Below are 27,798 nucleotides of genomic sequence, written 5' to 3'. Positions count from 1 at the left end.
AAAATCCTTTGTTTCGGTCATTAATGCTGCAACCCTCATACCTCCAGTATCTTCGCGAGCGGGTGTGCAGGTACATGAAGGTGAGCCGAGCGCAGAGGATCCTGTGCGATTCTGCAATGATGCACGCGTTTTCCGTACTCCCGAGCAAGGATGACCATCGGAATGGGCTCGACGCGCAACATCCGGAAGGGCACGTACCATCTGCAGCTAGCGTGAAAGTTCCGGAGCTGGTCAGTACGGCCGACCAACCCACGTGGGTGGAACGGTCATTCGCGCAAGTCTAGGACCGAAAATCCTACCCAAGCTATGACAAGAGCCTGAGATAGCTGGGGGAATACGCACACCAAGATGTACTCTCTACATGAGTTTGACTCTCAGGAAGTAATTGGAACTGTCACATCAATCTTGAGTTGCTGCAGCTGCTTGGCATAGAAGGCCTCGGATAAATATCTGCATCGCTTTGCGCGGCGTACATCTCGAGCCATGCTAAAGCCCACGTTTTCAACAGCAGGTTCCTGCTCTGCATTTGATTCGGTATTGCGTCGTCACCTCTCATCCATTGGCTATCGTCATGCACTATTCCCAGTGACGGAGTGATGCGCATCTGGTTCATATGAACGAGACAGCCGCTAGCCTGACAAGGACACTTGGAATTCGCTTTGAGTCGTGGTTCCCCGTGGTAACAATGCATGCGCCGAGTAAATGCGCCTGTTTCTGGAGACTGCTCCTCAGCCACAAGAGCTTCCTTGGGTGACCTGACGGACAGATCAGCTGCCCGGGGAGAGGTCGTTTTAAATTGAAGTGAACCTCAAATGGGCCAGACGTGTGCTTCAATCCTCACACATGCATCCTGTAGATAACAGTGACATTGCAATGCACTTCCATGTCATTGAGTCGTATTTCCTTGGGCCTCAGTGTGTAAGCACAACGGCTACCGTGCAAGCCAGTCTGCTCCACCGGGTCAGATGCACCGTTTGGGCGGGGCCTGTATCTGCCATCCTTGAGATATGAAGAATTACCCCCTGTACCGACCATCAAGGAAGATTACTACCATCTCAATACATGGTACTAGCATATCATATCATCGCAGCAGATACAAATCACTTGCACAGTGGTAGCAGAGTAGGCCGACATATATTTGCTGGCGATGGACAACCACATACAGTAGTAACTCGGAGCAGATCCAACAACGGTGGGCTGTGCATGTACACACGGCATCCCACAATTGTACTTAAAAGCATCCACAGGCACTAAGAACAGAGAAATTCCAATTGCCGTACGGTTGTGTACAGGCGCAAGCTGTGATGGCTAATTCTTAACACCGAATACTCGCTTAGTCTTCACTTCTGCACGGCGGGCAGTCGCGCAGCTGCCCTCGGCACCCGTCACAAATCCGCACGGTCAAGTCCGATTGGCTTTGGACAGTGCCGCCCTGAGCTCTTTGTAGTGCTTCCAGTTGAAAGCCACCCGTCCCGGGCCGCCCATGAGGAAATCCCGCGCCGCCAGAACGCCGTTGTGGAAGAGGACGTACTTTCCAATTATGGGCAGGTTGAAATCCAGCCCAGGCACGCCGGCAACATTCACCAGCTGGGCCAGCAGTTTGTACTCCTGTGTGCACAGGGTTAAGGGGGGGAAAGGGGGCTTGCGGCAATAGAGGAGCCTTGTGAGGTGTTGAGGCATGAAGCCTCGACAGAGGATGTGATGAGGATCCAGGCTCTCCACGACATGCTCTTGCCCTGACCACACGACATCAGCCCCCTTCCCTCACTCCCACCTTGTTCTGGCTGACAAACTCGTAGTCCTGGATGTTTATTGCCGTGGACGTGGCGGCAGCCAGCAGCTCGCCGAGGTTACTGATGGACGCGGCCCGGCGTGGTTCTGACAGCCCCACCCCAAAGGTCGGGCAGCGGACCTGCTGGCCAGAGGCAACGTGGAATAGGTTGATGGGGAAGGACGAGAGGAGGCCGCCGTCCTGGAATTGTACCTGTGGAATGGAGGGGTGTGATAAAATGGATGTAGGTGACCCAGGCACAGGTCACAGCTTCTGTATGCAGAGGGACGCACCTGGAATGATGGGATCATCCAAGCCAGACGGCCACAGCTACAGAATGCCCCCACAATCCCAGCCTGACTCACCCGGTCAGGGATGGTGGCATCAAACCCCACCTCCGACCACTTGTTGTTGGTGAGGGTGTTTGCTGTCACACCCGCGTCAGGCAGCTTCAGTGCTGGGTCGGCGGGGACGGTGTAGGGCTGGAAGAAAATGGGGATGGAGACGCTGGCGCGCACGCAAGTCGCAGGGCTCTCGCTGTCTGCATGGCATACAAGTTGGAGGGGCGGAGATTGTGAAGATGAGTGCTAGTCAAGATTCTGGGGACGGGTAAATGAGAGATCACTGATGCTTTCAGGCTTGCTTGGAAGCTGCTGGACAGCTCCGACGAGGTACAAGGCACTCGTGGATGGACTGTACTAACCCCTCACACACACCTGGGTCGGTCCAGTAAAGCTCCGAGACCGTCAGGGGCCGGGTAGTTGGATTGAATGGCCTCTCCCAGCTCAGGGCCGCCTTGGTGGCGGTTGTCACGTCAGCTGCCACGGCCACGACTAGGCCCTCCAAGGGACGGTCCGCCACAGACTCGACATCCGGCACCTGCAGAAGGTGGGGTTGAACTCGACGACGTGAGGCCGGCAGGGACCCTGGAAACAGACGCACATGAATGAACCCCAGCCCTCGCAGGGCGATATTTGCGAGCAATTATGGTAGGATGACAAGGCCTGCAGTTCTCCCTTTTCTTTGGACGTGGGAGGGAAGCCCAGCCCGCCCTACCCTCATGCAAGCATGACAACCGTTGCCACCTGTTCAAATTTGATACCACTCAGGTCGCACTTGCCCCTCAGCTGCCCCAGAGTGCCTGCTCTGTGGGAAGCCAGCACTCCATGGACCCAGTCATACAGCGCCTTCCCTGGATGGATGCCGCCGTTCTTCCAGATGCTGGCCTGTTGATGGGACGGCGCTGGGCGTGATTGCAGGTAAACATGAGTGTTGACTGCCAGCATACCACAATGCAAGCTCGAAATGAGGACCCAGGCAGGCCCCTGCCAGAGCATCTCCACTGCGAGGCCCTCAGCATACCAGAGCCCAAGGAAAGAGGGGGAGGCGGAACCAGGTGGACCAGGAGATCTTCGTGCCAGTGAGGAGCCCGATCAGGGCATCCCCCAGCGCTTTGTCTGCAGGCGCCCCATCCTTGAGGCTGGGGACTGGGAGGTCCAGGAGCTTGAGCAGGAGGGCCTCACCCGCCGCTGCATCTGGGGATTCACGTAGCCCGGCCAGCAAGACCGCCGCCATGGCCCCAGCGGATGTCCCCGCCAGAGCCCTGCGATGGAGAATCGGGTGGAGGTTGTGCATCACCAAGGGCCCCCCAACACCATGTTAACTTGCTGCCGTGAGCACGCCACCGGGTATAATGACCTTGAATCAGCACTGTCACCAATCCAGACACCGAGTAGGACCTATGTCTGACACCCATCCAACCCTGGAGCTACCTGAATCGGATGCCAGCCCTCTCAAGGGCCAAGATATAGCCGACATGGGCAATGCCCAGGAGCGCGCCTCCTGAGGAGGGTGGGGCGGGCGAGCAGCGTCTGGCGCACAGCGAGGTACTGGGGTGTGTCAATGTAAAAATAGGTCTCTGTTCAGGCAGAGTGAGTGCATGCCCAAGCAAACCCCAGTCGCCAGATCAGGAGGGGCATGCGCCCAGGTTGGAGCGCAGGTCTTGTGGATGCACACCATGTACCTTGCCCCACCTGCCAGCACAAGGTCAACCCATTGAAGAGTGGTCGGGGGATGAGGACCAGCTCCAGAAGCAGGAGAGGACGGGGGCTTCGACCGCAGGTCACTCACGTAGTCCGAGAGCTGGATCTCCGCCAGTATCGGGTCCACCTTCTCCTGGAAATCTTTCGCAATCTTGTCGAGGGAGTTGCTCTCAGCATACCCCTGCCACTTGCGCTCCAGATCGGCCCATTCAGGATCTTCCTTCACCTGGTCCCAGTCTAGGGGTGTCCAGTTGGAGGTCGCGGAGGGGATCACCCGCCTCGCCAGGCGCCGAGTGGAGGGAGGTATGGCATGCGCAACAGGTACTTTGTGCAGAGAACGAGCCGTGATCGCACCAGGAATCATGTTTTCTATCAATCAATGTGATATACGCAGTACGAGCTCATCCAAATGCATCACATTGCAATGCGATGGTACTTGGGCTGGATTCTCTGCCCCTCACGTTGGACCTGCATGAAGCTGCCCGGATTCCTGCGAGACCCCCCAAGATTGACCCTTCCCACCCACGTGACTCTCACTTCAGAATCTTCCACGTTGACAAAATGCTGATCTGACATCTAATAACATTTTCCACTTGGATGTTCAATAAAAAAACTAGTATACATACCTCCACTTTAATGTCCGACAGGTGTGGGTGTAGGCACAAGGCAGTCAGGGGATAGTGCAGTGAGACCGGTAGAGTTGGTCCAGTTCTGGTGCATGCGCGGTGGTTGGGATTTTTAACACGTGCAAATAATGGGGGCCAGGACCATTCCAGACGAAGATTGAATCAGACACAACTCGTCCAAAGCACACACTTCAACCCATCAGAGGGTTGTAGTAGTAGACAAGGATCAACACATGGCCATGTCTGGTGGTCCCCTGCGTCTGGGGCTCACACTGGCCCTTCCCACAAAAAGGTGAGATGTCCTTCAGTATCCTGCTCCCCCGGCCTCGCTCCTGCACTTACAGCGCCTCCTGAGAGTGCTAGGATCTGCCACAGCTCCATCAGTTTGCCGCGCTGTTCCTCATGGATTTGTACACCTCCCAGTCGAACGGTCCTTTGCTGCCGTCCCCTCCGACAAGGAAGTCATAGGCCGCCACCACCCCATTGTAAAACAGCACAAACTTTCCAACGGGGCTGACGTCAAAGTTGAGGGCCGAAATTCCACCAGTGTGCACACTGGCAGTGAGAAGTTTGTACTCCTGCCGAGTGGTTGTTGGTGGACGGCATGAAGAGGGATCACATGCCCACTTGCTGCACACACCAATGACCAAGCCTATAGTGTATCGGGGCAAGTCCCCTACCCCCCCCTCCTTCCCCAAGGCCCCACTTTGTTCTTGGCGACAAACTCAAAGTCGCGTGTCTGGATGCCGGTGGAAAGGAGCGCCGCGGTTGTCTCGATGAGATTCCCAGTACGGCGAGCAGTGCGGGGTGGGGACAGGTTGACGCAGAAGGTGGGGCACCACACGACCTTCTCGCGTGGGACATGGAACAGGTCGACCGGGTGATTGGACAGGAAGCCGCCATCCACGAGCGTGACCTGTGCGGCGGGAGGGGAGGAGGAAGTCCTGGACATAGCTTGCAGGGCAGTAGGGATGGAGGGCTGGGCTGAGAGGAACAGGACGATGCATGGGCTCTCACCGGCATTGGCAGGTGGGCAGGTGGGAGCCTTGGCAATGAGCCTACATGCGTGCAATGGCAGGTCACAGACCTGCCCGAATCTTGCGAGGGGTGGCGCTGCAACAGCCCCATACTGTTCCCACACTCTCTCCCCTGCACACTGCCCTTGATGCTCCGCGCATTCCCAGATGCTCCAAAACTTCACCTGCTCTGGGATGTAGTCCTCGTACCCAATCTCCTTCCACTTTGTGTTTGGCAGGCTGGCGGCCCGCTGCCCGGCGTATGGAATCTTCTCCCCCGGCTGTGCGGGGAACTTCTTTGGGTGGAAGAAGAAGGGGACGGCCATGCTGGCGCGGACGCAGTGCCCCGGGTTCTCTCCATCTGCATGGAGGGAATGCCAAGGGCGTCAACATCTCGTGGAGGGAGGGAAAGATGCAGGGGGGGCAGTGTGCAGCGCTCCGAATGTCTCGGTGTTTCCCATGCTCTCTGAGCTGTCCAATACGCAGCTGCCCCTCAGCCCACAGGTCACGCCAATCCTCGCTTCATCGCACCAGGGTTCGCCATGTAAAGCTCCGTGTGTGTGATGGGAGGCTGGTCGTAGTTCACAGGCCTCTCCCAGCTCAGCACAGCCTTGGTAGAGGTGGTGATGTCGGAGGCCACACAACAGACCAAGCCCTCCACATCCTTCGGCTGCCTTCCATCCTCGGCCTGACAGGGTGATAGGATGATCAGGGTACAGGCTTGCAGAAAAAGGTGATGGGAGCTTCCCAGTTGCAGGCCCATACTCAGAAAAGCATCAGGTCTTGCCGGCTGCTAGTAGAGGCAGACATTCGGCCCCGCAGTGTAATCTGAGCACATCATGTACCTTGAGCCAGTTTATCTTGCTGAGGTCACACTTGGCCTTGAGATCGCTCAGTGTGCCAGCTCCATATGTTTCCATGAGGTTCTTCAGCCAGTCCTCGAAAATCTTGCCGGGATGCAGGCCGCTGTTCTTCAGAGCACTGATCTGTTGTGGGAAAAGAGACGAGGCACGCCACTGGTATGAGCCTCTGTCAGAGTCTTTGAAATCCCGAGCATGTGCAAATTTTCACACCCCATACGGGCAGGCATGGCCCTTCCCCACACAAACTATGATGCAGAACATTTCTGAAGGCCAAGAAACATAGTCTTACCACCGCAAGGGGAAACAGAGGGAGGCTGAAGAAATCAAGGGTCGAAATATCCTTCTCGAGGACGCTGGTGATGGCGGACAACAGGCCCCGCTCCGCCTTACCCCCGTCGTCAAAGGTGGAGGTGGGCATCTCCACCATTAGACGAAGCAGGTCCTCTGCCACTGGGGCATCTGGACTTTTGCGCACAGCGCCCATGATAAAGGCTGCAACCGCTCCGGCAGAAGCACCCCCAATGGCCCTGTAAAGAAAGTGATACTAGGGTCACCCAGGTCCACCACACGTGAGCTGAGTCGATCCGTTGTTCTTTGGGGTTATGCTTCACGGAGGGGTGCGGGAGGAGATGTCATGACATTATGCTGACGCCTGTCGCAGTCCCCATACCTGAACCGGAGACCTGCATCCTCCAGCGCAAGGACATAGCCCACGTGAGCATAGCCCAAAACGCCTCCACCTGTGAGTAGTGCATACGAGTCAGTATGAGTCTGAGGCTATCAATGGTGTTAGGGTGCTGGATTTTGTCATCTGCAGTGGGTACCACTGCCCATGCGTCACGCCCTTGCTGGTGAGCCGGATGTCGGGAGCTGGGGGAAGTCGTATCTGACGGCATGGCAATCCCCGGGGACAAACTCAAAACATACACCAAACACCCACCCACCAGCCCCGTACCGGAGAGAACGAGATCGACCCAATTAATTGTTTCTGATGTTGGCCCAGCTGACTTTGGCAGAGGATCTCTGTTGAGGGACCGGAGATCGCTCACAGGCTTGCGCAGTCGGATTTCGTTGAGGACGGGCTGCACCAGCTTGCGGAACTCTTTGGTGACCTCATCCCATTTGTCGTTCCGGGCAAGGCGCTCCCATTTCTCCTGCCGGTCCTCCCACTCAGCATTCTGCATGAGTACACTGAACTCCAGCGGCTTGAACCTTGCATTATTCTCCCAAGGGTTGGAGTTCCGGAGGGTGGTAGGATTCTGCACCGCCATGTCTCAATGCTGTCGATCGGAGTTACGAGTCTACTTCCGGGAAGGGAGGGCTTTCAAGCAGTTATGGTTTGTGTGGCGGGTGCTGCGCACCTTGCGCTGCTTTTATCCTATGTTGCCGCAACCTTCCTGCGCGTTCTGCGGAGGCACCTGAAGCCGGGCAAAAATCGTATCTGTATCCCAGTATGAGGGCAAGGGAGGAACAGCGTACGTACACGGATGATGACGTCCTGCGAAACCCTCAACAAAGTATGGAGAGCGGGCATGAGTGCTATGACTGGGACCATGCCCGATGGGCATCCGGTCAAGAGTATTCGACAGAACCTAGCCGTGAGCAGGGTCTCCCGACATGCCCGTACTCGGTTCCATGAGTGCGTTATCGAATACTGAGAGCTCCAGAATGAGCATGCAACGCTTCGATACTCAATAGATCGACTGTTTATCTGCCGCACCCCAGCCTGTAAAATCTTTCAAGGACTCGGTCCTGATGAGACCTCCACACACACCATCGCCGAAGATTTCAACATCGCGACATCGCTCCATCTTATTCTTGTCATAAACCACTTGTTACTGAGCTTGCAAATTACATGTGAACTCGTCGCACCTGCGCTTGCTTGCCTTTCGCTCACTAGCCACTGTGATCCAGTCCAACGCGGGGAATCAAGCAGCGGGGGCAATGGCAGAAGACAGCGAAGAGGATGATCTAGAGGCTTTGCTGAGGCAAGAGCTGGAGCGTCCAGCATCCAGTCTTAGCGAGGAGGAGGCAGGGTGCGTCGGGGCGGGTGGCTCGTTCCATGGGCGCTCGGCTGGCGTATGCGCTTGCCGGCATGGATATTCAGCATGCCTCCCCAGCCTCCCGATCCAGGTCGCCGCCCGCCAAGCGGCAATTCACGGGCCAGTCCCCGCGCGCCGGTGCGATGGTGGACCGTGGTCCTCGGATTCATGGCTGCTGCTGCTACCAGGCTCCTCCGCCTACACACCCCTCTTCCCATGCCCCTCCACCTCGATCGCAGATGCCCAGGCCCCGTCGCCCATCTGCCCCCCGCACCCCGGCTACATGGGCGGCCTGTGCATCCGCTGCGGCGGGCTACGCCCCGAGGGCGAGGAGGGGGCGGGCGTGGCGCTGCGCTACATCCATGCCGGCCTGGAGGTCAGCCAGCGCGAGGCGGCGCGCCTGCGCCGTGGCGCGGCCGAGCACGCAGCCGCGCAGCGCAAACTCACCCTGGTCCTGGACCTGGACCACACGCTGCTCAACTCCACGCGCTTCATCGACCTCACCGAGGGCGGTGAGTAGGGAGGGGAGGGGACCAGAAGGTGTGTGTTTGGGGGGGAGGAGCGCAACTCTGCTTGGCGCGATTGCAGGTGGGGCCGGGCTGGAGAAGATGGGCGCTGTGTACCCTACTTCTCTGGCGCCAGTGGCGCAACTGCAGTGCTGCGCTGCGTATGCGCCGGGCTGCGCCTGGTCTTGGATGGCCGCGCCACCACGGTGCCTGGCATGCTCCGCTCACTCTCCGTGTTTTAGGAGAAGGGTCACCTTGTTGCCTCCCTCCTACCACCACTTCCTGGACCGGTGCCTGCAGAGGCAGCGGCCCTGCAGCGCGAGGCGGCCGCCGGGGACGCGGGGCCCCCGCCCAACCTCGTCGCCCTGCCCGCGCTGCAGACCTGGACCCGGCTGCGCCCCGGCGTGCGCGCTTTCCTGGAGCAGGCACACACCATCTGCGAGCTGCACATCTACACCATGGGCGACCGCGCGTACGCGCGGGCCATGGCGGCCGTGCTTGACCCGGAGGGACGGCTGTTCTCCGGCCGCATCATCTCCGCCGTGAGGCAGCGCGAAAGGGGGAGGGGGGGAGAGCTGTGGGGGAAGTGTATGTCTTTTCAGCGTCTTGCCCACACCTCCACAGAGTATGTTTGTTTATGTTGTGACTCGGACAGGGGACTGTACTTGCCGTAGGGCTCAGGCCCTCCTCAAACCGCTAGCCACGCCGCTCCCTGACTCAGCGCATGGACTCCCACCACCACACACTCCCGCCTCGCTTCCCACCTGTCACAGCCAGACAGCACGCAGCGCATGGTCAAGGACCTGGACGTCGTGCTGGGCTCCCCCGAGCACGTCCTGATCCTGGACGACACCGAGGCGGTCTGGCCGCGCCACGGCGGCAACCTGCTGCCCATCGCCCGCTACATCTACTTCCGCGCCTGCGCCGAGCGCTTCGGCATGCCGTGAGTCTGGGGTGTGGAGGAGGAGGTTGGGGTTTCAAGTGGCGGGGTCGGCGGGGTTGCGGGGTAGGGACAGGATGGCTGTGGCGCAAAGGGACCAGCGGGCCATGGGTTCGATGCAGCACACAAGCCGACGGGCTCTCTGCACGAGCCCCTGCCAGGGGTCCCTGCTTTCCTTGGAAACAGCGCCGGGGCTCTGCCATGCGTGGTGGCATCCGGACCATACCTGTCGACCCACCTCGCGACCACTGGTGCCCACCAGGCGCACTTCCTGGATGGAGAGAGGAGGGGATGAGGACCCTGAAGCGGGTCCGTTCCCGGCCCTGCTGCGCACGCTTCGATCCATCCATGCCACATTCTTTGACGATCTGGCTGGTAGGTGCCGTGGTGCAACATGTTGGGCTGGAGGGGAGGGCAGGGCGGTGAATGCGCAAGGACGGTCGAAAAGCCCGAGTGTGGGAAGCCCTGTGGGACGGACCCCTCCCCCCCCCCGGCCTTCAACCCACCGGCAGCTGGGAGGAGCGCAGACGTGCGCCCACTTGTGGCCGCCCGCCGGCGCGGGGTGCTCGCAGGCGTGGGCCTCCTGCTCAGCCGCATCGTCCCCTTGACCAGCCCCGCCCCGGATGCGCACCCCCTGTGGCGCCTGGCGACGGCCTGCGGCGCGACCTGCACGCTGAGCCCCGGGCCACAGGTGACCCATGTGATGGCCCCGGACTGGACACAGAAGGCGGTGTGGGGCCGGGACAGGGGGCTGCAGGTGGTCACCCCGCAGTGGCTCGCCGAGTCAGGTGTGTGCGTGCGTGTGTGTGTGGTTGGGGCGGGCGGGGGGGGAAGCATTGACTGAAACGGAGGTCACCAACGCAGGGATCGCAGCCTGATGCTCATGCAACCCCCTGGCCCTGATCAGGGCACCGCTGCCAGGTCGCTCCCCACTGCACAGCCATGAATGCACGAGTGGCAACAGCGTTCGCGCCCCCCCACCCCCCCTCTGCCCCCTGCATCGATGCAGCGGGGCTGTGGGTGCGCGCCGACGAGTCACGGTTCCAGATCCCCATGCCCGGGGCAGGGGCCGGCGGGGTGGTGGCCCCGGTGCCCGCCCCCCGTAGCGCCGAGGAGGAGCTGGCCGTCGTGGCCGCGGCGGCCGGCGGCGGCCAGACCCCGGACCGGTCCTGATGTCGTGGGCGTCTGACGCCCGGCCATGCTGCCGCATTGAAGCCTTGATTCTCCCCTGCGTCAACCACACCCCCCCCCCCCCCACCCTCGTGCCCCTGCTCATACCCTGATGCCGCCTCCCCCTCCTTGTACGCTGTATGGCCCTCTGCGCCCTCGCCTCCCCCGCGCACATGTACCTCCCCCTGCCCCGGACAAGGTAACACCTGCCCTCCTTCCTCAACACTACGGCACATGCATTCGGTGCTCCACACCCTTCAGGACGCGGGCGGCTGGGCGTCCCGCGCCGCGCCGCCCCGCGCCGCCGCGGCGGCCGCCTTCTCCGCCTCCAGCTCCGCCACCAGCTCGTCTAGCTCGGCGTCGGCGAGGAAGCGGAGGCCCGCGCCTGCCTCCACCACCGCCATCTCCACGTTCTTGGAGCTGGCGTCCACGACCTCGGTCAGCGCGCGCAGCGCGAGCTTGAGCGTGTCGCGCGGGCCCCCCGCCTCGTAGTTCTTCTCCAGGTACTCACGCACGGTCTTGGAGTTGCGGCCAATGGCGTTGGCCTTCCAGGCGGAGTAGGTGCCCGAGGGGTCGGTCTGGTACAGCGCGGGGCGCCCCGCGCCATCAAACCCCACGATCAGGGTGCTGATGCCGAAGGGGCGTACGCCCCCGCTCTGCGTGTACTTTTGCTGGGTGGCCGCAATGTGCCGTGTCATGTGCTCCACGCTGGCCGGCTCGTCCAGGGTCAGCCTGTGTGTGTGTGTGTGAGTGGGGGGGGTGGGGTGAAGGGGGTTGAATGGGATGGGGATGCAGGTGACATGGATTGAGGAGTGCGTTGGGAAGCGGAGAGAATGCAACGCGATCGTGGGTGATTCGCCCTCGGGGAACACAGCCGACGGGGGCCGGTCCTCTTGGACTCAACCATGACCGTCCCCCCACTTCGCCCTATCCGATCCTTGGACCCCTCCAACTTCCCACCACACAAGTAACCGCGGCACCTGTGACTCTGGGCCTCGGTGCGGGCCTTGTTGATGAGCACGCGCGCGTCGGCGGTCAGCCCCGCAAAAGCCAGGCAGATGTGGTCGTCGATCTGCGCGATTTTGCGCACCGTCTGCGACACCTGCAGCTTGGCCACCGCCTTCTTCTCCACGCCCAGCACGATGGTGTCGGTGCCGCGCACGCCCACGGCCAAGGCCCCCTTCCTCACGGCCTCCAGGGCATACTCCACCTGTGATGTTGGTTTGGGGTGGGGAAAGGTGGGACGCCGCTCGGCCTAGGCACTGTCAAGGCACTGTCGTATCTTGGCCAAGGCGGCTACATCACACAGCCCCTCTGCCTGCGTAGCCCCGCACCCTCGGGACACATACGAAATGCTTGCAGCAGGTCAATAAATACAACATCTCCCTGGCTCCCTTACTTGGAAAAGGTGCCCATCGGGGCTGAAGACGGTGATCGCACGGTCGTAGCGCGCCATTCCGGCGTCCTGCTACCCAGCGCTGAACGCGATGCTGGATCTGGATCAAGGAATTGTATGCTGGATACTGAATCGCAATGTGCCGCAGCGCTCCGGATGGGCATGGGCAGGGTGCGGGCTACCCAAATAAAGTGGTGCGTTCCACACTCTCAGTCCAAGCAGGTGACAGCACAGAGCACAGCTGATTACCAGGTACTCCGCTCCTGCAATATTACACCCACAAGCGCACCGGCTGGGGCTGATCACACGGCTTGCAGCAGTGATGAAGGCTGGTTTACGCAAAGCGATCACTGCGGATACTCAGCACCCTGGCGACTGTTCAGCAGCCTCTTATCGCACACAGAGCAAACGCCGTGGTTCAATTGAGTAGAGTTGCGGACACCCCTTCGTGAGATTAGATCGTCTCGATTGTAGGTCACCCATACCTCGAATGCGCGCGAGGCGCGATCTGCAGCACTCCTCCTCAGTGCCACATCTGCCATGCATGTTTGATCGCAATTCATGGGAACCAAGTCCAAAGCGCGAGCCGCCGGTCCCACTCTTCATCCAATGACCCCCACACATACACTCCAGTAAGCAAGGAATATGTGATACTCCAGTGTCCGAGCATGTCCAGCCAGTCGGATGCAGGCCGGGGTTTGGGGCGCCTGCTCCGGGCCCCCGCCACAGTCACCACCCGGCTCTGCCAGGCGGGCATCTTGATCCTCGCGGTGTGGTGGGTCTTTGGCCCCCTGGGAGGTGTGGGCACGACCCCGCGGGACCTGGGTGAGGGCGCGAATGACACGGGTCCCATCTTCAACTGGCACCCCCTGCTCATGCTGCTGGCCTTCCCGGTGCTCATGGGCGAGGCCCTGCTGGCGTACCGCTCCCCTGCCCCCACACTGGACTCCAGGCCGGCCAGGAAGGTCTACCACATCAGCCTGCAGATCTGCGCGCTGGCGCTGGCGCTGCTCGGTCTGACGGCGGCCGTCAGGTCCCACACCCTCAAGCTGCCGCAGCCCATCCCCAACTTTTACTCTGCCCACTCCTTCCTGGGAGGCTTGGTGCTCGCCCTCTTTGCATTCCAGGTGAGAGGTTGTGTGTGTTGAGGGGGCGTTCCTGCTGGGTGGGGTCATGTGCGTGGCGTGACGGGGCTGATGTTACCATCCCCCTGTCCTTCATGTATTCCCATTCTTGGGAGGGGAGCCGGCAGCCCATTGGACATGCGTGTGGTACGCAGTGGCATTCCTGCTCGCGAGAGGCTCTCCCCTCCACCATACCATCCGACCTCTGCCCCTCCCCAAACTCAATCCAAGGTGGCGCTGGGCCTGTGGGCATACGCCTGGCCCAAGCTCTCCCACCCCGCGCGGGTGACATTGGGCCCGGTGCACACCTTCCTCGGCCGCGCCATCCTCGGCCTGGGCCTGGCGGCGGCGGCGGTGGGGCTGCAGGAGAAGGCCACCTTCCTGCAGCTGGGCGCGGGCGCGGGGCCAGCCTCCGCCGCCCTGCGCCTGCCTGCGCTCCTGCAGCTGCTGCTGGCCGCCGTCGCGCTGGGCGTGCTGTGGCACCACGTGGAGCCGGCGCGGCCGGGGCCCGGCGTGGTGAGCCTGGCGGGGGACGGCATCCCGCTCTTCGAGCAGCGCACGCCGCGCAACAGCGCCGACCACTGAAGGAGGGGGGACGATGTATCGATGTCCCTGCGATGTTGCATGTGCACATGCGACATCGCTGTGTGCCCCACACCTCTTTGTGAGACCACCCTGTGTATTTCCCGACACTCTGCCGGGGCTGCATTCATTAAATAAGTGGCCAAGGGCCCCAGGCGCACAGGGTAAAGTGCCAGTGGTGGGGTGTCACAGGAGGAGGGAATGCAAGGTGCCGTCAGGCGCAGCGAGCACACCCCTCCGCCGGCCCATCACTCCTCGTCGTAGTCGTCCTCGTCGTAGTCATCCTCCGTTGGCTCGGGGTCCTGCAGGGCCGTCCCAGCGGGCCCCGCCAGGGACTCTGCAGCCGCAGAGGCTGGCCCCCGATCAGCCCCTGTCCCTTGCGCCGGGTGGGAGCTCCCTCGCTCCGTACCCTCTCCTACGACCAAAGGGGCCTGCTCCACTGTATCCCCGCCGTCGTGAGCTGGCAGGGATGCAGCCTCCTGCTCCGGCCCAGTGGCGGCTGCCTGTTGCAGCCCGGGCGCCTCATCCCCTCCTCCAGTGGTGCCCGGGGCACCAGCCTCGCCGGCCAGGACGGCGGCCTGCCCCGCGCCTGATGCAGGCTTCTTCTGTCGTGGGGCGCGAGGCTTTGCCGGGCCGGCGGTGCGGCCCTCCTCCTTCGCTGCAGGCCTGGGGAGGGGGAGATACGGGGGGTCTGGTGGGAGCGCTGCCTGTACAGTGTTGAGATCCATTCCAGAGAAACCCCGACCATGCCCCATCACCCCATACGTCCGCACTTTGCTCGCTTCTTGGCGCGCGGCGTCGCTGCCTCCACCTCGTCGGTGACGGGCGGGAGGTCTGGGACCTCGGCCACGGCCTCTCGGCAAAAGTCCAGCAAGGGATCCGACTGGACGTGGGCCTTGCTGCAGGCAATGGTGGGAGAACTTTGGTGGTGACTGTGCTGGAAACTCAGGGTGGATTGTGCAGAGGTGGAGGTTGTGGAAATGGTGCAGGAACGACTGGGCGGGAGTTAGTCAGAAGAGGCTCCCAGGGCCTCGTGAGATGAGGTACCAGAGCAGTGGTCTCCCCTAGACAAGCATGGGGGGAGGGTGACACAGCTCCCACCACTCACATGTGGGAGCTATTGAGGATCTTGGCATTGTGCTGCTGTGCTACGGCAATGGACCCCTCCAGCAACTTGCTCAGGAAATCGTCCAGGGCCTTGGCTGCATGGGGTTGTGCATTGGGCTTGCTGTGAGCGCCTCCTCGTCAAATCCTTGTGCGCTAACTGCGACACCCAAACTTCCCTCCTCAGGCCAAATACCCATCGCCCTCGCTCACAGATGAGGATGGGGCTGGCCTTGGCCACCTTGCCCACGTCCTCGTCCGACTGCATCATTTTCTTGATGCGGGCTGTGAACGGCGCATGGTTTCGAAAAAACTTGGACGTCGAGGACAAGGGGCCCTCATCCCCCGTCCCGGCGTCATCCGGCATTGACATGGAGGCAGCGGATGGGCAAGGGCAACAGGTACAGGCTCGTATGGGGGCCCCTCCTGTGGTTCTGAAAATAGCAGCGGCCTCTATGTGCTCTCCTAGGCCCTTTTGTAACCGGTTCAAGCGCACGCATGTATTGCTATCTGGTCAATCCCACTAGCACCCCGAGGAGCGGGTAATATCCTCCATGCCGGGTGGTGTGTGGGTTCGGAGGAAGTTGAACACAGCGCGCGCTCGACCATGTCGACCATGTCGCGAACGATGGCATCGGTTCGGAACGCACCAATCGCACGTATCCTCCATGAGAGATCCCAGAGAAATTTTGCGGGTAACAAATAATACACTGAGATACTCCTCACGTGTATTTGTTGCCGATGTGGGTCCTCTCCAGGCAGCCCTCCCTCTGAGTGACCACAGCCCTCAAACACACGTTCTTCGCTCAGTTCACGCTTCCAGATCGCGGTAGGGATATGTAGACAGACACTGACCACTATTATAAGATGGGCCAGGCTGTCTCTGGCCTCTGGAGGCAGCTTTTCGGGTCAGGAGACTACAAGATCGTCATGGTGCGTGGATACTGTGTGCAGGGGGGGTTTCCCCTCAAGGTCGCATGCCAGCAGGCCGTTACGCTCCCAGTCCCTGGCAGATCCGTCCCACCATGATCCTCGGCAGGTGGGGCTGGACAATGCAGGAAAAACGACCACCCTGTACCACCTGCACATGGGCGAGACGGTGAAAACCCAGCCAACCATAGGGAGCAACGTGAGTGCCAGGGGGGGGCACATGCGGAGCGCGAATGACCAGTCGCGGCATGCCAAGGCTTTGAGGAGTGGTCCAAGCTACATGTACACTGTGCGTCTGCCGTATCTGATGCGAGGTGATCGCGCTCAGTGGATGCCTGCCATGGTACACTTCACCCTCTTTCCAACCCAAATCACAGGTGGAGCAGGTCAAGGTCGACGCCCTGAACTTTGAGGTGATGACAGTTTGGGATTTTTTTACAATGTGAGACTGCATTCCAGACATGTACCTGCATGATGTGGCAACGATGAGCAGTCGAGCATGTGTGGATGTCTGCAAGGAAAGGCCAGCTCAACTTCCCGCGGCGCCCGCCCCTGACACGCCACCCTCGTCACCACATCATCCTTGCCCCTAAAAAACCCTCCACTACACCCTCAACCTCCAGGTGTGGGATCTGGGCGGCCAGGTCTCGCTGCGCCTCAGCTGGGCGGCTTACTACGCCAGCACGGACGCCGTGATCGTCGTGATTGACTCCACTGACCGCGCCCGCATGGGCATCGCCCGCCAGGAGCTGGCAAACATCCTGGCCAGCCCCCAGCTGGCAGGGGCATGCATCCTGGTCTTTGCCAACAAGCAGGCGAGGGGCGGCGGGGGGATGAGAAGATGGTGGTCGCCGGGTGGGGACGACCCATGCGCCGCCGTCCTGCCACATTGTGGTCTGAGTGCAAAGAATTGACTTAACACCCCCCCCACCACCCCACACAGACACTAGCATGAACATGCACCCCACCGCAAACGCTACCATGTGCAGGACTTGCCGGAGGCTATGTCGGTTCAGGAGCTGAGTGAGACGCTGGACCTCGTGAGCATCAAAGACCACAACTGGCATGTGCAGGTGGGCAGCTGCAGAGAAGGTGGGCTGGTGGCCGTGGAAGCTTCCGTCTCCTGCTCTCAACCCTCCCCCTCCCTTGCTTCCCTTGGTCTATACCATTTGATCCACAAAGCCATTTGCTGCATACAAAGGGACCCCAAGCCGTGGAGGCATTCCGTGACCTGCCCACTTCAGCACCTACCCACACTCTCCACATCGCCGCCCTCCCAGGCGCGCAGCTGATGTCTGTAATCAACAAGGACGAGAACAAGACCTTTGGCGCGACCTTCCGCACCCCCGTGGATGACTCCAAGGGCACGCCCCACATTCTGGAGCACTCGGTGCTGTGCGGGTCGGACAAGTACCCCATCAAGGAGCCGTTTGTGGAGCTGATGAAGGGCTCCCTGAACACTTTCCTCAACGCCTTCACCTACCCTGACCGCACCTGCTACCCTGTGGCCTCCGCCAACCTGCGCGACTTCTACAACCTGGTGGACGTCTACCTGGACTCGGTGCTGCACCCCAACTGCGTGAGCGACCCCCAAATCTTCGCGCAAGAGGGCTGGCACTACGAGCTGGAGGGCGAGGCCGAGCCCTTGACGCTCAAGGGCGTGGTGTTCAACGAGATGAAGGGCGTCTACTCCTCCCCGGACTCGGTGAATGCCCGCGTCACCCAGGCCGCCCTTCACCCCGACAGCACCTACGCCAAGGACTCGGGCGGCGACCCCGAGGCCATCCCCACCCTCACCTTTGACGGCTTCAAGGTGCGCTGGGGTTTGGTGGTGGTCGTTGTTTTTTGTGTGTTTGGGATGGTGGGAAAGGGGCATTGAGGGGGGTTAGATAGACGGTGCAAAGGGAACCTGCTGCCTGGGGAAGGAGCAAAGCTGGATGCAGAGGTGAATCACAAACAAGTGTGCGCTCCTGTGGCCGAGGGAATGGGGTGTGCTGATCGGACTATTTTTGACTTGTTGTCTGACAGCAGGAGAAAAAGTACAGCTTGTCCCCCCCCCCCCCTTCCCCCCCCCCCTTTCATCCCTCACGCCCAGGCCAGCTGCGCGGTGTCCGGTGAGGGCCTCAAGGAGGGGCTGCAGTGGATCGCGCGGCATATCAAGGCCCAGAACACCTCCATCTTCCCCTCCCTCCCGTCCTTGACATGATGCAGGGGCTCCAGGGTCGTGCCCCTGGGCCCCCCGCCGTCCCACCCCTGTGCTTGCGGCCCTATGTGGCAGGTTCAAAACACTACACGACAGTTAGGGGTTCCTTTGCAGGACACCAGGTATGTTGATGGTCCAGCGAAACACCGGCCCTAGGCATGGTTGTCAGAAAGGGGAAGGTGAGGTGTGGGGGAGGGGGGAGCACGAGAAGTATACGGTGGCGTGGCCGAGTCAGGCATGTCCAAGCACAAGTAGGGGGGCCGTGTGGGCTATAACACCCCAGGCACGCGCATGAGGACGAAGCTGAGCACCGCGACGAGCATCGCGACGATCCAGCCCAGCGCCGTCTTGGTGCTGCTGGGATGGAGGGTGTGGATGGGGAAGGCACAGTGAGTGAGAGATTGCGCGACGCCGCTGTGATCGCTGGGTGGAGCGAGGATGCGAGGAGCACTGGTCCATTGCCGTTTGTCGCACCATCATCTGTTCTTGGCACCCACGGCCCCTGACTGGGCAGCGCCCAACACACCTGGGGGCAGCTTTGAGCTCCTCGGTCAGCTTCACATACTGCTGAGCCGCGCGGATGCGATCTGCTGCGGCCTGGGCCTGGTCGTGATGAAAGGGAAGACGGCTTGTCATCCTGATCCAGAATGAAGCTGACCCATGTACACATCCACACCGTCGTGCAACAGAAGGGCAGCCTCCATGCCAACCACAGACCTGGACATTGACCAGCAGCTCGGCAACCATCTGCAGGGCCTGGGTGTGCTGCATCAGCACCGTTTCCAGGGAGTCCACCTGCTCCTTCAGCGACTGGCCGCCGGTGGAGGCCTCGACTGCAGGGCTGACGTCCACAGCCGGGTCCTCCTGCATGGTGGGAGGGGTAGCGGTTGAGGCCGGGGGCCCGGAACCGGGGAAAGCGATGCACACATGTTCATGAGGCGCTGTCGACAGGATTTGGCATCCACGGCACACCTTGGCAGGCTCCCCTGGCACTCCCGCCTTGATCTACGGTAGTGGTGGTCGGTGAGGGGGTGAGCGGTTGGGCGCCAGGCGGTCTCCATGCCCCACGCAGTGGTCTCATCGCACCTGCCACTCCTGTTTTTGAGGCTCAGAGGGGCTGGTCTTCTGCACAGACCCCAAAGCCAGGTCAGCGGACGTCTTGTGGAGCAGCATCTCCTCAGTTCCGCTAACCGCGTCATGCCGCTCAGTGCTCGTAATCTGTTCCGTCATTGTGATAAGTAAGTGTGTTTGGCTTCCAATCAAATGCGTAAAGGGGGCAGCAAAACGTCAGGATGGATCGCGGCTGTACGAGAGTGTCCATGTCTCCAACAGCTTTCAGGTTTCAACATCCGGGCCCCCGTCATGTTCATGCTGCGCCTGCTCCCCCAGCTCCTCGACCCCCCCCCTCTCGACAGCATCATCAGCAGATGCACCTGAGGAGGCATCTAGATCCCATGCAATGCAAGCAATCCGGTGGGAGCTCGTCTATGTGCTCTAGTAACGACTCTTAGTCCGTTTATATGCTGTCGGCTGCGGCCTGCTTGATGCATCATAGCCAGGATCACTTCCGTCGCCTGCCTGCTGAGCTGGAGACGGGCCATCGCCGAGAGCAAGGACTCGTGCTTACTATGTTGAATTAAAAAGAAGAGATGGGAAATTCCCAGAGCGGCGCGACGGCCCGTTTCAGTCAAGCAGAGGCTCTGGGAGAGTTGCCAGGAGTCACCTACAAGGACACCCTAGGTGGGATGTGGCTGTGCTCGCCGGGGGCCCCAGGCGACGCCGTCCAAGTCAGCGCATGTTTGATTTAACCGATGTTTCCTGCAAAACTAATCTCACAGGGGGAGGGCGCTTCTTGAAAAGCTCTCTGTGTCTCACAGATGATGGCCAGTCGGTGGTTGCAAAGGTGAGGGTGGTACGGCACGGGAAGCCCGCTCATCGGCTGGAGAAAGGGAGGCGTTGCCTCCACCGCTCCTGGCCCCCACCCCTCCCAGGTGTACCCCAAAGAGTCTGAGGCGACGCTGGTGCGCATGTACGAGGAGCGACTTGCGAGCATCCGGTGCGCAGGCTGCCGCCCTGCGCCCAGCAGGCTCTTGGGAGAGGGCACTGAGCTACTGGTGCAGGACAGGGCTCTGGGCATGCAGTGCCGGGTCAGGGGTGCTGCCGTGCATGCGGCAGCTTCAACCACCCTCCCCACATCCCTCGCTCCTGCCCCAGTACCGCCTTCCTGAGCATCGACTACCCGCATGTGCTGCCGATGCAGCGCATCTACGAGTCCGACAGGTCCGTCTTCCTCGTCCGCCAGTACCTCTTTGCCAACCTGGCGCAGCGCATCTCCACCCGCCCCTTCCTCACGGCCATCGAGAAGGTGCGAGGCACAGCCAGGGGCCATGGCCTGCAGGATTAGGTGTTATCAGCTGAACCCTCCTTCAGCTGAAACACATGGATGCAGGAACCCCTGGCAGCATCTTATTTCCCCCAGTGCCTATACATTGCAGCTCTGGATAGCTCGCCAGCTGATCCAGGCCGTGGCCCAGTCCCACGCCGCGGGTGTGTGCCACGGCGACATCAAATCCGCCAACTTCCTGCTGACCTCCTGGCACTGGGTGTTCCTGGCAGACCACGCGCCCTATAAGCCGGTCTACCTCCCGGCTGACGACCCTGTGCGCGCCGGGGGAGTGAAAGGGGTGATTGGTGGGCCTGCATCGACAACTCCTGAGCAGCGAGGGCGAGGGGAAAACAGCGCGGGTGCACATGCTGAGCATCCGTCCTCCTTTCTGCGAGCTCTCCTCTCGCCCGACCGCAACATTCCACCCCCTCACCCTTTCACTCCTCTGCACAGGCCGACTACTCCCTCTTCTTCGACACGGACGGCAGGCGCACAGCGTGCATCGCACCCGAGCGATTTGTGGACGTGGGCCACGGCAGGCCGCTGCCGCCCACCCCGCCCGCCTGCACCCCTGCCATGGACGTCTTCTCCCTGGGCTGCACGCTGGCCGAGCTCTTTCTGGACGGCCAGGCCCTCTTCACATACTCCAGGGTGGGCTGGTGTGGGGAGGGCAATGTGGAGGCTGGGGTGTGTTCTACAGGAGGAACAGGGCCCTGTTCCCGCTGCTCAGGAGATCCAGCCGGCATCTTACGGGCCATCTTTTTAGATCGAACCTTCCTGGCCCTCATGACTCGTCCCTATTCAGTGGCTGGTCTCATCTCCATATCCACTGGGCTCCTTGTTCCTCTTTCACCGCCGAATACACTCACGACGACATCCCCCCCACCCCCCCCACGCACAAAACGCAGCTGCTGGCGTACCGGGCGGGGTCGTTCGACCCCGGCCCCAGCCTGGACAGGATGCCGCCCGGGGTCCAGGACCTGGTGGCCCACATGCTGCAGCGGGACCCGGCCGCCAGGGCCGGGGCACAGGCCTACCTGGACGGCGAGCTGGGCCGGCGCGCCTTCCCCGCCTGGATGGGCGACGTCGTGCACCCTTTCTTCGCGTCCATGCTGCGCGCGCCGCCGGATGAGCGCGTGGCCTTGGCCTGCGCCGAGCTGCCGGCGGTCCATGCCCAGCTGGCAGGTGGGGTTGGTGGGAAAGAGGTGGGATTGTGGTTGTGTGTAGGGTGCATTGGGGTGTCGATGGCAATGCTTTGGGTGTCCAGGTACCATCGCCAGGGCCATGGCCGCCGCGGGGAGGGGCTTTTCTTTGGGCAATTCGCACATGGAAAGCATCACGAGTGCGAGCTGGGCCTGTGCCTCTCCACACACCCTGTTCTACAGGCAGGGACCTGCCCGACCAGACTCGGGGCGGCCTGAAGCCCTCCCGCAGCAACCCAAACGACCCTGCGCCGGTGCCTGCGCCGGCCCAGCCCGGAAATGCAGGGAGTCGGGGTCCCTTTCCCCCCGATCCCGACTTTGGCTCGGAGGGAGAAGGAGAGAGGCCGGGCCGTGGTGCGCTCCCCGGCCCCAAGGCCCTGCTGGAGGAGGTGCAGAGGGTGGCGGGGCGGCTGGAGCACGGCGGCAGCGCAGGGAATACTGAGGGCAGACAAGGAGGCGATGTGGCGGCTGCCGCGGCAAGCAGCGAGGCGCGGGGCCCGGGGCCCGGAGCCTCCCAGTGCGCCAGCGCGAGCCATCGCCGCCCGGCCCCCGGCGACGCGCCGAGCCCACCGGCCCAGCAGTGGCCCGGGGCCGCGCCGGCCCCCGCCCACCCCGCGCAGACGCTGCTGTGCGTGCTGTGGTGCACGCTGCTGCGCGGCGCGCGCGCGCAGGACGCGCGCCTGACCGCGCTGTGCGCGCTGCGCTCGGCCGCGGCGGCCTGCGGCGACGACGACGTGCGCCTGCAGCGCGCGCTGCCCGCGCTGGTGTCGGCCGCCGCCGAGCACGGCGCCGGGGTCAAAGGCGCGGCCCTGCGCGGCATCGTGGCGCTGCTGGCCGAGGTGCGGCGCGTTCCGGCGGGGGACGCCAGCGTCGTGCTGGAGTACGTCCTGCCCTCGCTGTCGTTGCTGCCCCGCGACCCCGCGCCGGCAGTCCAGGTAGATGGTGGAGAGGGGGAAGGGGGGCGGCCGTGATTCTCTTGGCAGTCGGGTGAGCCGCTTTGGGCAGTCTGGGGTTGGTGAAGGGGCTCACGGCGGTGCTCCCGCCGAAACAGAGTTGTGGCGGGTCATCGAGGAAGGGTGCCAGGACCATGCCTGCTCCCCGCGTGCGGCATGGGCCGTCAGGGGTGCCTCGCACCCCTCCCCCTCGCCACACTTCTCCAACCCTCGCTCTCCTTTCTCCCTCCCTCCAAACCCACCAATCCAAGGTGGAGCATGCCGGCGTGCTGGCCGACCTGGGCCTCGCGGCGCTGGGCCTGCTGGAAAGCGCGGCGGGCCCTCCCCAGGACGCCGCACCCGCCGCGGCCGCGTTGCGCGAGGCCCTGGCCCACGCGGCGGCGGGCGTCCTCGCCGGTTCGGGGGCGCCGGAGGCGCGCGTCGCGCTGCTGCGCACGCTGGGCCCGATGTGCGCCGCGTTGGGCCCCCGCGAGGCCGCCGACGCGCTGCTGCCCCCGCTCCTGCCCCTGCTGGCCGGCGGCGGCGGCGACGCCGGTGCGCGCGCGACGCGCTCGGCCCTGCTGCGCGCGCTGCCCGCGCTGGGGGCCGCGCTGGGGCCCGAGGCCGTCGCGAGCTGCCTCCTCCCCCCTCTGGAGCGCCTGGCGGGCGGCGCCGACCCGGGCGACGCGACCGACGCGCTCTCGGCGCTGGCGGCGCTGACGCAGCGTGGCCTGCTGCGCCGCCGGGCGCTACTGGCCACCGCGCGGCGCGCCTGCGCGCAGGGCTGCCTGCGCGGCCCCGGCGCCGCGGCGCGCGCGGCGGGGGTTGCCTTCCTGGCCGCCGCCGCGCGCCAGCTGTCGCCACCGGAGGCCCACGCCCTGCTCGTGCCGGCCATGGCGCCCTACTTGGCATGCGAGCCCCTGGATGCCAGGGTGGGTGGGAGGGGGGGGTTAGCCCTCACGACATCATTGTTGGTGTCGGGGGGCGACGACAGGGTGCTGCTGCTGTGCCGCAGGCCGGGAGGGTGCTTCAGTCCCCCCATGCAGCGCAGCATCGCCGCATCGCCAACCAGACGGGCTGTCCATTTGGACGCCTGTTCCACCCTCACAATCACCCAACCCGCCCGCCCGCCGCCACATAGGATGTCACGTCCCTGACGCGCGCGCTGCGGGAGGACACCGCGCTCTGCGTGCCGGACGCCGCACGCCCCGGCGCTGGTGCGGCGCCGGCGCGGGCCCTCGTCGGCCGCCCGCCCTCTGCCTCGTCGCTCCGCGCGAGCAGCGGCTCCTTGACGGAGCCGGCGAGAGGAGGAGGCGCGCCTCGCCAGGGCCTCGGCGCGGCGCCGGGCCGGGCGACACCGGGTTCCAGCTCCGCCAGCGACCTGCTGGCCAGCATAGCATCGTCGCTGCACGCGGGCGCATCCCTGCCCGCGCCGCAGCCGCTCTCCGGCTCGGCCGGGTCGCTGCCGCTGCCCTCCGGCGCCGCAGCCAGCTACTGCCTGGCGCTGGACTCCCAGTTCCTGCACCCCGACGCATCCCTCCTCTCCGCCGCGCTGGAGCAGAGCGTGCACAGCGCCGGCGGCAACGGGCACTTCGTGCTGGGCGGCAGCGGCGGCGGGCGATCACACGCGCGCGGCGCCGCCGCCGCGGGGTCGCTGCTGGTCCCGCGCGCGCGGCGCGTGCCGCGCATCTCCGACCCGCTGGCCTCGGCGCTGCACATGGGCAGCGCATCTGCCGCGCAGTCGCCCCTGGTGGCCTACGGCAACGCCATGTATGGTGAGTGGTGGAGGAAAGGGGGGTTGGGAAAGGATGAATGGGGTCTTGTGGCGGGGGCAGAGGCCGAATACCGGGGGCGAAGATCGATCACATCACAGGGTCTGCGCTGTGAGGCAGAGGGACGATCATGCACCGCACCAGGGCCCCAAAGGCCCGATGCCTCTCATGCCTCCTCGCCACCAACGACTATGCGCCCGGCCATCCGCGATGCCCCCCCCCCCCACACCCTTTCTGCAATCGCAGGCCTGGATGATTCGGGGTCCATGGGTCTGCCGGGCACGGCCGAGAGCAGCGGCATCCAGGGCGCCATGCAGGCCGCGCTGACCACCGAGCTGTCGGTGGAGGAGAGCGCGAGCCAGATGGAGGCCTGGGCGCCGCGCGGCGCCCTGGTCGCGCACTTTGCCGAACACCAGGCGTGAGTTTCGGGGGTTGTGTTTTTGGTGGTTTGGAGGGGGCCAAACGAAGTGACTGGCTGGGGTGGCGGGTGGAGTTCCAGGCCTGCATCAGACAGGATCTCAGACAGGGGTGGGTAGTTGAATGATGCATGCAGAGTTTGGGACTTGGAGCAACACCATTGCTGCATGTGGTGGTGCTGTACGGGCCGCCTCCTGTCATGTATTCTCCTTCCGATTGCCGAGATGTTGCCCCTCCCCTCCCTATAATACCCCCTCCCTACCCCCCCCAAAAAACAAATACCGTTCCCAGGGGCGTGAACCAGCTGGCTGTGGCCTCCAGCGGCCTCTTCTTCGTCAGCGCATCCTCGGACAGCACTACAAAGGTGTGGGACGGGCGGCGCCTGGACCGAGACGTCTCCTTCCGCTCTCGCCTCACCTACTCCGGTCAAGGTTGTGAAGGGTGTGGAAAGGATGGAAACTTTCCTTGGAAATGGTAACTTGTGTGGCGTTGTCAGGGTTTCTGTGACCTCCATCAGGCCGCAAGGTGCCACAAGGTAGGCTGCTCGCCGCCCGCCCGCCCCGCGCTGGCAAGAGCATCCTGGGCACGACACTCTTCCTCCCTTTTCTCACCCCGCCAGGTGGCAAGATCAATGCTGCGACCACCCTGCCGGACTCGTCCTCCGTGGTGACAGGGTCAAGCGACGGCAGCGTGCACCTGTGGCGCGTGGACACCGTGGCACGCAGCGGCGGGGAGCGCTTCACCGGGGTCACCGCCCAGCGCCAGGTGGAGGGGGGGGAACAGCGGGAGGAAGGAGGGAACTTTGGAGAATGGGTCTCAGCGGGGAGGGGCTCCAGCCATACCCTGGACACCGTGTCATAGGGAAGGAGACCTGGGCATGCATCAGTGGCCATGTCAGGAGTCCCTGGAACGTGATCGCCTACCTGGCCTCCATGCACAGCCACCCGACGCACAGTCATGGAATCGCCCCGCGCCAGTTCAATTCTCTCCTCTCCAACGTCGACCCCGCAGTGCTCGGGCGAGGCGCTGGGCGAGGCGCTGGCGCTGGCGCCCTGGGGCCACGCGGCGGTGCTCCAGTCCCACGCCCGGCGCGGCCTGTCAGCCTGGGACCTGCGCGCCGCGGAGCACGCCTGGGCGCTGCCCTATGACCCCGCGCAGGTGGGGGGTGGTGCGAACGATGGCGCATTCGCCTGCATGCATGCTTGCATGGGGTGCCATGGAAGGGGCCACCTTGCACATGCTATCAGTGCTTCTCAACCCAGGGCCCCCTTCAACCACTCCCTCGCGCTCCCCTTCTCCCCCCCGGCGTCCAAATCCAGGGTGTGATCTCGTGCTTCGTCACCGACCCGGCCAGCCAGAACTGGGTGGTCACCGGGTCCAGCCGCGGCGTGCTCTGCGTCTGGGACCTGCGCTTCCGCCTGCCCGTGCTGAGCTGGCAGCTGGGCGCCGGTGCGGGGGTGGATGCGATGGCCCTGGCCCTGGCCCCGCTCCCCGGCGAGCGGCGCGGCGCGCGGGGGGCGGCGGCGGCGGCGCCTCGACCGGCGCGCCGCTGCTGGCCGTCGCGGCGGGAGAGGGCGAGGTGGGCCTGTGGGACTGCGGCGAGGCACAGCGCCGGCAGGTGCTGCGCTGCGCGCGCTCCGCCGGCGTGGCCGCGCCGGCCGGCCCGCGCCGCAGCGTGCACGTCGTGACCGGCCCCCGCGCGCGCGGCGCGGGCGCCGCGCCGGAGCCTGGCGCGCGGCCGCTGGGCTGGGGGAGCTGGCGGGAGGGGCGCGGCCCGCCGCCGGGGTCGCGGCCTTGCTGCCCACGCCCAGCGTGATGCTGACAGGGGGCGGGGACCGCGTGATCCGCGCCTGGGACGGCACGGCACCGGAGCGCAGCTACGCGGTGTGTGCGCCGCCGGTGCCGGGGGAGGGCGCGGGCGGGCTGGGCGGCGTGGTGACCCACTCATACGCCGCGCGCGGCGGCGCGGGCGGTGCGAGCGTCGAGGAGCGCGCTGCGCCAGCGCCGGCGCCGGGCGGGTCGCGAGAGGAGCGCATGGCGGCCGCCGTGGCGGCGGAGACGGCCGCCGCCACCTGCCACGCACAGGCCGTCAGCGCGCTGGCGAGGCTGGACCTGCGCCGCGCGGGTGGCGCCGCCAGCCTCCTCCTCTCTGCCTCACGGGACGGGGTCATCAAGGCCTGGCGGTGAGAGGGCTGAGGTCGCAGGAGATTGTGTCATGGCGGTGCCTGCCTGCAGGTGGATTCCTTGTGTGTGCCTGCAGGTGCCCTGACTGTGAAAGAAACATGCGCTGTGACGTCGGAGCGCGGGTGAGGAAGCCGTGGGGGGGCTCATTTACGACATTTGGGCGCGCGGAGGCACTCGTCGATCTGCTCGGGACCCACCGAAACACGGATACATGGGGAGCAGTCCGCTCCAGCACTCCCAATCGGCATCGCACTCTCGCGAATGTGACTGGCCAAGAGCAGCTCGCCGCGCCCCTGACCGCCCCCCTGGGATGTCGGTGTCTTGCCGTGCTTTTACACAGGGGTGGAGCGTGCCTGGGGCATCAGCGCACCGGGCGGGGACGAGGCACGCCCGCCCTTTCGCGGCGCATGCACCCCCATGCACAGATCAGCGGCTCAGACGCAGGCCGGCGGCCTGCCAGGCGGAGCGACCCGACTGTGTGTGGGTCGAGCCAGCCGCAGGGCCCAGCCTGCCCTCCCAGGGCGAGATGGTTGTGACCGGGACCCCGGAGTCCATCGGGCGGCAACTACAGGAGATCCTGAGGCCACCCC

At 63.6% G+C, this 27,798-nt stretch overlaps 10 protein-coding genes across 10 annotated transcripts in view; 4 read left to right on the top strand and 6 right to left on the bottom strand.

Annotated features, from left to right (window-relative positions):
- Positions 1–1,401: 1,401 nt before the first annotated feature.
- F751_2117 (hypothetical protein) lies at positions 1,402–6,802 on the bottom strand (the record flags this gene model as incomplete). Its single annotated transcript, XM_011401166.1, has 14 exons — positions 1,402–1,608; positions 1,775–1,984; positions 2,137–2,312; positions 2,488–2,650; positions 2,857–2,997; positions 3,134–3,374; positions 3,544–3,613; positions 3,898–4,039; positions 4,856–5,017; positions 5,146–5,355; positions 5,641–5,816; positions 5,987–6,143; positions 6,301–6,441; positions 6,671–6,802. The coding sequence occupies 14 exons, from the start codon at positions 6,800–6,802 to the stop codon at positions 1,402–1,404; spliced, it is 2,328 nt and encodes a 775-aa protein (XP_011399468.1).
- A 1,611-nt stretch (positions 6,803–8,413) lies between these two features.
- Positions 8,414–10,979, top strand: F751_2116 (RNA polymerase II C-terminal domain phosphatase-like 4; the record flags this gene model as incomplete). Its single annotated transcript, XM_011401165.1, has 8 exons — positions 8,414–8,498; positions 8,600–8,872; positions 9,017–9,072; positions 9,247–9,408; positions 9,640–9,809; positions 10,069–10,181; positions 10,319–10,594; positions 10,816–10,979. The coding sequence occupies 8 exons, from the start codon at positions 8,414–8,416 to the stop codon at positions 10,977–10,979; spliced, it is 1,299 nt and encodes a 432-aa protein (XP_011399467.1).
- Positions 10,980–11,233: 254 nt separating this feature from the next.
- F751_2115 (Proteasome subunit alpha type-7) lies at positions 11,234–12,432 on the bottom strand (the record flags this gene model as incomplete). The annotated part of the gene is made up of 3 exons (XM_011401164.1): positions 11,234–11,708; positions 11,957–12,186; positions 12,376–12,432. The coding sequence occupies 3 exons, from the start codon at positions 12,430–12,432 to the stop codon at positions 11,234–11,236; spliced, it is 762 nt and encodes a 253-aa protein (XP_011399466.1).
- Positions 12,433–12,931: 499 nt separating this feature from the next.
- Positions 12,932–13,273, bottom strand: F751_2114 (hypothetical protein; the record flags this gene model as incomplete). The annotated part of the gene is made up of 1 exon (XM_011401163.1): positions 12,932–13,273. One exon carries the CDS (start codon positions 13,271–13,273, stop codon positions 12,932–12,934), a length of 342 nt encoding a protein of 113 aa, XP_011399465.1.
- Positions 13,041–14,081, top strand: F751_2113 (Cytochrome b ascorbate-dependent protein 3; the record flags this gene model as incomplete). The annotated part of the gene is made up of 2 exons (XM_011401162.1): positions 13,041–13,499; positions 13,728–14,081. The coding sequence occupies 2 exons, from the start codon at positions 13,041–13,043 to the stop codon at positions 14,079–14,081; spliced, it is 813 nt and encodes a 270-aa protein (XP_011399464.1).
- Positions 14,082–14,326: 245 nt separating this feature from the next.
- F751_2112 (DNA polymerase epsilon subunit C) lies at positions 14,327–15,549 on the bottom strand (the record flags this gene model as incomplete). The annotated part of the gene is made up of 4 exons (XM_011401161.1): positions 14,327–14,744; positions 14,852–14,977; positions 15,187–15,280; positions 15,396–15,549. The coding sequence occupies 4 exons, from the start codon at positions 15,547–15,549 to the stop codon at positions 14,327–14,329; spliced, it is 792 nt and encodes a 263-aa protein (XP_011399463.1).
- A 500-nt stretch (positions 15,550–16,049) lies between these two features.
- On the top strand, positions 16,050–18,318 carry F751_2111 (Presequence protease 1, chloroplastic/mitochondrial; the record flags this gene model as incomplete). The annotated part of the gene is made up of 6 exons (XM_011401160.1): positions 16,050–16,115; positions 16,222–16,311; positions 16,490–16,525; positions 16,736–16,909; positions 17,401–17,925; positions 18,208–18,318. The coding sequence occupies 6 exons, from the start codon at positions 16,050–16,052 to the stop codon at positions 18,316–18,318; spliced, it is 1,002 nt and encodes a 333-aa protein (XP_011399462.1).
- Positions 18,319–18,584: 266 nt separating this feature from the next.
- Positions 18,585–19,545, bottom strand: F751_2110 (hypothetical protein; the record flags this gene model as incomplete). The annotated part of the gene is made up of 5 exons (XM_011401159.1): positions 18,585–18,672; positions 18,842–18,918; positions 19,033–19,179; positions 19,288–19,320; positions 19,402–19,545. 5 exons carry the CDS (start codon positions 19,543–19,545, stop codon positions 18,585–18,587), a joined length of 489 nt encoding a protein of 162 aa, XP_011399461.1.
- A 419-nt stretch (positions 19,546–19,964) lies between these two features.
- The window catches only part of F751_2108 (putative serine/threonine-protein kinase vps15), a gene marked incomplete at both ends in the record, with an annotated part of 9,865 nt that continues 2,031 nt past the window's right edge, over positions 19,965–27,798 (top strand). Inside the window, 17 exons of the mRNA XM_011401157.1 lie at positions 19,965–20,055; positions 20,154–20,218; positions 20,307–20,371; positions 20,530–20,680; positions 20,811–20,975; positions 21,155–21,352; positions 21,610–21,886; positions 22,087–22,838; positions 23,108–23,304; positions 24,204–24,399; positions 24,577–24,610; positions 24,854–25,025; positions 25,316–25,455; positions 25,644–25,789; positions 26,036–26,182; positions 26,344–26,473; positions 26,850–26,908. Coding sequence (XP_011399459.1) covers positions 19,965–20,055; positions 20,154–20,218; positions 20,307–20,371; positions 20,530–20,680; positions 20,811–20,975; positions 21,155–21,352; positions 21,610–21,886; positions 22,087–22,838; positions 23,108–23,304; positions 24,204–24,399; positions 24,577–24,610; positions 24,854–25,025; positions 25,316–25,455; positions 25,644–25,789; positions 26,036–26,182; positions 26,344–26,473; positions 26,850–26,908 — 2,985 coding nt within the window. The remainder of the gene's footprint in view (positions 20,056–20,153; positions 20,219–20,306; positions 20,372–20,529; positions 20,681–20,810; positions 20,976–21,154; positions 21,353–21,609; positions 21,887–22,086; positions 22,839–23,107; positions 23,305–24,203; positions 24,400–24,576; positions 24,611–24,853; positions 25,026–25,315; positions 25,456–25,643; positions 25,790–26,035; positions 26,183–26,343; positions 26,474–26,849; positions 26,909–27,798) is intronic.
- F751_2109 (hypothetical protein) lies at positions 23,801–23,974 on the bottom strand (the record flags this gene model as incomplete). The annotated part of the gene is made up of 1 exon (XM_011401158.1): positions 23,801–23,974. One exon carries the CDS (start codon positions 23,972–23,974, stop codon positions 23,801–23,803), a length of 174 nt encoding a protein of 57 aa, XP_011399460.1.

The sequence above is a fragment of the Auxenochlorella protothecoides genome, assembly GCF_000733215.1.
Source record: "Auxenochlorella protothecoides strain 0710 unplaced genomic scaffold scaffold2, whole genome shotgun sequence".
NCBI classification, from domain to species: domain Eukaryota; kingdom Viridiplantae; phylum Chlorophyta; class Trebouxiophyceae; order Chlorellales; family Chlorellaceae; genus Auxenochlorella; species Auxenochlorella protothecoides.
The sequence above is the reverse complement of the archived record's forward strand: the minus strand, read 5'-3'. Positions and strand labels throughout refer to the sequence as shown.